The following is an 8210-nucleotide window of genomic DNA, read 5'->3' as shown; positions in this document are numbered from 1 at the left end:
GTATGTTTTACATACATTTATTGTATCCTATTGCACGGATCGCTAGCATTCACGGCTGTAATTCTGGCATGTTTTGCGTATTGTCCCTTTTGAAATAACCATCATCGGCGACTGGTGGAAAGCTGTAACTAATGTTATTACCCAAAATGATCGTTTCTATGTAAAAAACTGAAGATGCAAAGAATTTTCTTGCAGCTATAGCGAGCAGGCATTGAAGCCCACAGTGATTCTCTCAGCAGTCCCTGCAGTGTGGACTCTTTCTTGCCATGGGAACGGACAGCTATTTGCTTTGATTTGCAACAGAAAAGCTTCTGGCTGTTAGAGAATGCTCTGTTTGGTCTTCTCTTGGCCAGTTTAAGTGTTAAAAGTGTCATTATTTAGCCGCCGAGGCCGAGAGAAGTGTGCAAACAAGCCTGTGTGACCTTCTGTCAAGAGCCTCCGTTCTCCAGAAGCTCATTAAGGGCCTCCGGGGGGACAGCGCATCAATTGGCAGAACCCTCTGGCTTCCTCTCGGGCCCATTTAAAGCCGGACCAACGGGAGAAATAGATTCAATTTAAAAGCAGAGGTGGCATAAAAGATGTGGCGCTGTGAAGAGGTGTGGGTGACTTATTAAAACCGCAGGAAAAGGCCCTTGAACTTCAGCCAAGTAGGATCTAACCCCGTGGAGAGCTGCCGGGATATGTAGAAAGTTGGATGCACTTGTCGTGGTTTTTAAAGACTTGATTGGAGTCGGATTTTCCTCTCAACCGAGCAGGAGACAAAAAAGCGTCAACCCCTTTCGCGCTGGCAGCCGCAGACCGACCATGGACCTTCACGAATCCATGTTAATAAACTTTGTCAGCGACATGAACCTGATCGGGTTCACCCAGAAGTGCGCACTAGGAGCAGCGGAGGAGCAGGTGGACATCGCCCCATGCTGCGCAAACAGCCCGACGCGGCTGTGCGGCTCTTCCTGGGCCAGAGCTCCGCAGGACAGAGGGCGCAGCGAGCGTCCGACGAGCGGCTCACCGAGGTGCTGCAGCCGTGGGAGCAACAGGTCCAAGCGGAGGAGGATCATCAGCGGCGTCCAGCGGCAGGCGGCCAACGTGCGGGAGAGAAAGCGGATGTTCAGCCTGAACGAGGCGTTCGATGAGCTGAGGAGAAAGGTTCCCACCTTTGCGTACGAAAAGAGGCTGTCCCGGATCGAAACGCTGCGTCTGGCAATCGTCTACATCTCCTTCATGATGGACCTGCTGGAGAACACCTGAGAACGAGTTGTGTGACTTTTTTTTTTTTTTTTTTTTTTTTTTTTGAGAGAGAAAAATAAGCTGCTACTGGATTCAGAGATTACACAGAAATGAATGAATAATCAGCTGCGGTGAAGCAATACACGTATATGCTTTATTCTCCTTTTGCAACATAGTGATATATTATGATTATGATTATTATTGTTAATAATATTATTATTATTTGTAGTAGTAGTAGTAGTAGTAGGAGGAGCAGCAAATAGTTGTACATTGAACATACTAAATATTGTTGGTACCCTGAGCCGAGTTTGATTTGAGGCTCCTTTTCCAAACCATCACCAACCAAAGCACCAACAACGAATCAACTGTTCAAGTTGGATTGATTTTTGTACATTTAATAAGGTTAAATACACAATGATCATGCCTAAATGTCATGGTTTATCAAAAAGCCAAAAGGGGGATTGTTTTAATCACTGTACGCGTTTTTTTTTTTTTTTTTGACCATCCAGTTATTTGCTTTGCATCATTTATACAATAAATAACAGTGGATAAGCAGTGAAACAAACAATGTTTCAGTAAAAACTCCGAAACGGTTAGGAGAGGTTGGATTAATTGGTCAGATCGGATGTGCAAGTGCAGCAGCAAAATAAAAAAAATAATTAATCTAGTATTTAAAAAAGATGCATCCTTTGCATGTCTATAAACATTTCCGTCTACGCAGGATACCAAGGGAGCAACATACAGCGTCTTCCCTAGGTTACCAGAAACACCACAGAGACATAACCATGCACAAAGGCAGGGTACTTTTTTGTTTGCTTCTTAAAAAAAAAAAAAAAAAAACGTCTTTCCACACAATCATAGGAAAAGTATTTAGGTATGTGGCCATAGTGTTTAAGTCATCGTTTCAGTATCCTCGCTTGGTTTATTCTGTTCAAATAAGTGACTTCCTCCAAAACTGTGAGATGGAAAGCTAATTATTCATTCTTGAAACTCCTGATCTACATCAGAACTTCAAAAAACCATTGACCCTTGAGATCTTACTGTGAGTTTCAGCACCTTGGAGAGTTATGCACCTCACCTGCCCTCTGCAGAACAGGTGAGCTGCAGGAGGTTTTTTTTTCCCTCCTCCATAGTGCGATAATTTGGTTTTCTACCCTGGGAAATACCCCATTTGAGAAAAGAAGGTGGGAATGAGTCAGTTTAATCCTTCATGAGAAGTAAATCTACAATTTGATCTAATCACAAGGCCTTAACAGCATCACAGCCTATCTATCACCCAATTTACACCCCAGAGCTTAACTCTCGTTCAGCGCCACGCAGTGAATCTTGGATTTGCCTTTCAAATCTTTTGCATTTCTGATAAGCACCACCACCACCACCCCCAAATACAACAACGGCAGCTCTGTTCTTACGGTTTGTTTCTCTTTCCTTCCGTCCTCAATAGTGTCTAGAGCTCACTGGTCAAATATGTACACTATTGCTGTCATCCTTCCTCCCATTCCACCTTTACCACATCTAGTATTTGCGTTATGCTCCGGCCCTAAATACGCACCCGCTGTGCGCACCGATCCGCCCCTCAGCGCACCCTTGGACGGGACGGATCTTCCTTTAAACCTGAGCTGCTGTGCCGGGATCCCCTGTGGGGAAGTCGGGCCCATTTAAGTGCATACCTCAACGCCGAGCAGCTGACGGGAAAATAAACACGTCGGTCTGCTTATAGCAGCAGAGGCCTCCTGCTGGGACAACCTCCTGTGCTTCAGTGGTCTGATGTTTTTTAATCACCGCTGGTCCCTTCTGAGGCGTCTAAACCTAGCAGCACACGGAGACATTTTGGTGGGGGTAACTTAGAGCTAGTTTCTGTTTATTTTTGAGTGTGAAAGAAGAAAAGCAGATGAAACTTTCCGCACCCGAGGATCTCCGGAGATTTGAAAAAAATATAAGCTCCGAGAGAGCCACTATTGTCATGAAAGAAATCTAAAGTCATACGTGTGTAATACTTTGAACAAAACCGAAATAGACACACTAAGGGATTTTGAGTAATAAATTAATTTGTTCAAAGGTCCAAATGTATTAAATATATGATCTAAAAATAAATATCTACACCATTACAAATTGCATCATTACATCTTCTTTACATCCTGATATCATAGGTAAATATTTAGTTATTTATTTATCTCGTTATTTTTAATAACAATACATATACAATTCAATAACAATAACAATAATTTAATAACAATAATCAACATTATTATAATTTACTGTGCTATACTATACTTTTTAAAGTGTCACCATGACTCCTGAATAAGACCAATCACCTTGGGTGATAGCAGTGTGAGCTCCGCCCACTGGCTTTGAAGGTTGAAAACAAATCCAGAATGTTCTGCAAAAACACAGTTCATGAATTTTGTTTCATACACGTTAAATGATTTAATAAATACTGTAATCATATATTTTGATAAGTAAACGTTTTTAAGATGCCAGTAAATGATTGGATTAATTATTGCCACACTTAGTTGTGTAGTCTATAAATTTGTAAAAATGTAAATAATTAAATACATGTATCATATATTCTATATATGTCTTTATTTTTAATATATAACGTGTAGTACTTATTTAACAAATTAAGTGTTTTGAGTTGTGGCACTCTTGGCTGTAGACATATAGGTGCATCTCAATAAATTGGAACATGGTCGGCAACTTATTATTTAATTACAGTAATTCAGTCCAAAAAGTGGAACTCCAATACACACAAAGTGATACATTCTTAAGCGTTTATTTTTGTTTCATTTTGATTATTCTGGTTTACAGCCAATTCAAACACAAAATTCAGTTTCAAAGAAAATCTGAACACTACATAGACCAAGAAAAACAAACATAAAGGAATGTTTTATGGCCTACAGTAATGGGAAAGTCTGTTGAGTTCATTGGCACTCTGCAAAAAGAGGTTAGGCCACATAAAGTAACGCCAAAGAAGCTAACTGTAGTCCTGTTTCCAAGCAAATTATTGGAAAGTTTAGTGGAAAGAAAAAGGGGGAAACGATGGGGATAACCACAGCTTTGAGAAGAATGTGAAACCAAGCTTTTGCAAAAGATTGGGGGAGATTTACAAGGCATGAACTATGATTTAAGTCAGAGATTTAACAGCCACCAGACAGCTCCAGGACATTGGCTTCAACTGTTACATCTCTTGTGCTACACTTGTGAACCAAAGACAACGGTAGAACTATCTTAACTTTCATAAAGAGCTAAAGAATCGAACCATTGCTCAGGTGGAGAGTCCTTATTTCAGATTAAAGTCATTTTTGCATTTCATTTTGAAATCAAAGTCAACAAGTCTGGAAGAGGAGTGAAAAGGAATAAAAGTTGCTTGATGTCCAGTGTACTGTTTCCAAAGTTAGAGATGATTTGTTCAGCCAAGTCATTTGCTGGTGTTGGTCCACTAGGTTTTATCATTTCCAGTATCAGTGCAGCTGCCAGAAGGTATCCTTAGTAAACTCAATGCTTCTGGTGACAAGCTTTATGGAGATACAGATTTCCTTTTCTAGCAGGACTTGGCCGGCACCCACAGTGCCAAATGTGCCAATACCTGCTTTGATGACAATGGTACCACTGTGCACGATGCACAAATTGCCCTGGCCTAAGCCCCATTAAGAATCTGTGGAGTATTGCTAAATAGAAGATGAGTGAGTTCAAATAATCCAGATGAGCTGAAGGCCTCCATTAAAGTAACTTGTGCATACTGGTGGAGAGGCTTCTAATGCAAAGGAATTAAAATTATTTCCCATTAACAATCGTGCAATACCGAATTATTTTTATTTTATTTTTTGAAAAAGAAATGATCTCCACAGAGTTAGAGTTTGCTCAAGATGCACGACTTTTAAACCACCACATCCTCCCACTTCTGTGTGGAGAAGCTTACATGTTTTAAGGAGTTTTTCCTAAGTCTCCTTCTCCCGCAGTATTATATTACACCCCTCCTCTCCCAATCACAGAGTCCTCCCCAAAATCCTCCTGGCCTCTCCTCGCTATAAGAGCCTGGGGTCGTCCCAGCCTGGCAGATACCTCTCCCTGTTTGTGGCGCATAAGATTTCATAATCCAGATCTAAAACCAGCGCAGGCCATACGCCTTAATATAGCTCAGCTGTTTGTTGATATTTTGTGACACTTGAAGAGGACTTGGGCCAAGGGGTTCACAACTGTACAAGAAACTGTGCGACGGGCTAATTAAAGTCCCTCTGAGAATACGATGCGGGAAGACGACTCCTCCCCGATGGACAGCGCTGGGAACAGCGAGGAGGAGAGCGACCGTCAGCTGCCGCGGAGAGGGGCGAGGAAGCGGCGGGCAGCGCGCAGGAGCACAGACGAGGAGGAGGAGGAGGAGGGAGGCGTGGGGAGCCCCATCCGGGACAAGAAAAAGTGCAGAAAGATCCGCGACGGCGGTGGAAGCGGAGGCAGCGAGGCCAGCAGCAGCAGCAGCCCAGCGCGCTCTTTCGACGACCTGCAGACGCAGCGCGTGATGGCCAACATCCGCGAGCGGCAACGGACGCAGTCACTCAACGAAGCGTTTACGTCGTTACGTAAAATAATCCCCACCCTCCCGTCCGACAAGCTCAGCAAGATCCAGACGCTGAAGCTGGCGGCCCGCTACATCGACTTTCTGTGCCAGGTTCTCCAGAGCGACGAGCTGGATGCGCGAGGGACCAGTTGCAGCTACGTGGCGCACGAGCGCTTGAGCTACGCGTTCTCAGTTTGGAGGATGGGGGGCGCGTGGTCCTTGTCCACCACTTAACACTAACTGGACTCGGGATGTCTGTGATGGGAAATCAGGGTAAGCTGGGACACTTTCACATTCCATACTGCAGGGACACAAGGTGTGCCAAACGCAATCTGGGCATGTACAGAGCGCATAAGAGCCATACTCCAATAAGTAAAGTGTTGCATTTTTTTTTAAAATAAGTGTGTGCACTGAGCATTTGACAGTGCTGAGACCTCAGTTGCACAACAAATACTCCATATAGAACATTGACTATCAATGGAAATATGGGGATATTCACCTGCAAAAAGGCGATAGGCATATACTAGACTTCACAGAAACTATATTTGATAAAATATTGCAAAATATCATCTGCATAACATGATATTTCAATGCAAGGAAATGACTTTTTCCCATAAAAAGATTTTAGTCATACATCACTTACCATGCTTTATTGGTTTAAACCTTATAGATTTAAACTTTATTGGTTTAAACTTTTTGGTCAACTATTTCAAAATATCATCTGCATGACATGGGCTATCATACATGCATATTCACTTACAAAAAGATGTAGGCATTGAACTTGTACAAGGTTCTATAGACAGACAGTACAAATGTTTATTGGTAAAAAAGAAAACTAAAAAAAATTAATTATTATCCCTGTAACATTCTGTATCAATGCAAGGGAAATTAGTTTATCCTACATTAAACCTTTAGGCATACGTCACTCACCAGGTTTCACAGACTGTACAGAAACCTTCTTTGTCCAAAAATCATAAGCTGTCACCCACATAACATGCAAAATAAATGTTTTGGCTGCAGACATTTGTTTTCTTGTACAAAACTTGTATTTCTTTCACAGACTGAGGAACCAGTGCATCGGGCCAAAGACAGCCGAGTCCCAGGATCAGCTGATCTGCTTCAGGCCTCTGAGGAACGCAGCCCTTTCGCATTTCCCTTTGCATGGATTGTAATGTTTGCAAAGGGAGCACTTAGGACAGCCGGGACGGATATGAAGACAGAGAGAGACCACTGCGACTATGAATGTTGTAAAAGCAAAACGAGCCCCCCAACAAACTGCTCTGTTTTGAAACATGAGAGAGAGAGAGAGAGAGAGAGAGAGAAAGAAAAAGGACAATCAACTCCACATTCCCTGTGACAATGTTTCATGGAAAACGAAGTATCTTGTATTTATTTTTGTATGCAGGTATGACATTTCCTTAATCCTCTTTCTCCAATAAAGCTTATTTATTTTCAGGATAGTGTTCAATGGGTAGACAATTTATTGTGTTGTAAATATTTGGCGATGTGATGAATAAAGATGTTTTTAAATGCAATTTCCTATCCCTTTCAGCCGTCTGTCGGTTCATTCAAGCTTTCCTGAAACTAAAATAAACCGAATAATGACAGGCCTTTCTTTTCCAACTCTTTTGGAAGGTTCTTACGGTCTATGTAAACGTTATTTTCATTGGTTGTTGATAAAACCCAAGGGAACTGAGGCAAAGTGGAGGGGGTAAAAGAAAACATTTCATACTGTTGGCATATTCAGCAGTGATGTCAGGAGCTCAGGGATCTGGGAAAGCCATAATTATCTGGTGGTCTGTTTGAACACTGTGAATACAGAGTCTTGGAAGGCATACATGATATTCCCAGATGTCCTCCAAGCCACAGGCCAGCATTGGGGGAAGCCACTGCAGGTGCTACAGCAGCTAGATCAGGGGTTTTGACAGATAAACACGCTAAATAATCATACACAAAAATGTCAAAGAAAAACGAGGCACGGAACCTTTCTTGGTAAAACAGCTGGTAAAACACTTTTAAAAAATCATGCAGATGCAATACCGAACCATTGCAGTATGACCTTTTATTGAAAAAAACTCAAACAAATTAAGACAAACTGCTCATGCAGCAAATTAACAGCCTGTGTAAGCACATATCCCGCAAAAATATGTACTTAAATATGGAAATGTCCTGTATCTGGGCTTACATATGACCAACAAGGGTAAAAAGAATATGTCTAAGTATCAAAGTTTGAATCCTTTGACTCTTTCACTCAAAAAAAAAAATCCTAAAGGCAGCTACTTCATATAAAACACTTGTGAAGAAAAAGGCTACAGTAACGCTAATGTGAAGGCTGTGTGGAAATCCAGCTCTCTGCATGGTTGTTAGGGGATGATTATGGAATCATTATTGGGGGTTTTTTGCGCCACAGCTTGCGTGCAGAAGGTAA

At 41.9% G+C, this 8210-nt stretch overlaps 2 protein-coding genes across 2 annotated transcripts; both read left to right on the top strand.

Annotated features, from left to right (window-relative positions):
- Nucleotides 1-349: 349 nt before the first annotated feature.
- On the top strand, nucleotides 350-1695 carry LOC110368171 (fer3-like protein). Its single transcript, XM_021315249.2, has one exon. It carries the CDS (start codon nucleotides 805-807, stop codon nucleotides 1246-1248), a length of 444 nt encoding a protein of 147 aa, XP_021170924.2. The 5' UTR covers nucleotides 350-804; the 3' UTR covers nucleotides 1249-1695.
- A 3578-nt stretch (nucleotides 1696-5273) lies between these two features.
- twist1a (twist family bHLH transcription factor 1a) lies at nucleotides 5274-7317 on the top strand. The gene is made up of 2 exons (XM_012860021.3): nucleotides 5274-6055; nucleotides 6843-7317. Exon 1 carries the CDS (start codon nucleotides 5474-5476, stop codon nucleotides 6014-6016), a length of 543 nt encoding a protein of 180 aa, XP_012715475.1. The 5' UTR covers nucleotides 5274-5473; the 3' UTR covers nucleotides 6017-6055; nucleotides 6843-7317.
- The last annotated feature ends 893 nt before the right edge of the window (nucleotides 7318-8210 follow it).

Source organism: Fundulus heteroclitus, chromosome 13 (genome assembly GCF_011125445.2).
Source record: "Fundulus heteroclitus isolate FHET01 chromosome 13, MU-UCD_Fhet_4.1, whole genome shotgun sequence".
NCBI classification, from domain to species: domain Eukaryota; kingdom Metazoa; phylum Chordata; class Actinopteri; order Cyprinodontiformes; family Fundulidae; genus Fundulus; species Fundulus heteroclitus.
Note: the sequence above shows the minus strand (reverse complement) of the source record. Positions and strands in the feature narration are given on the sequence as shown.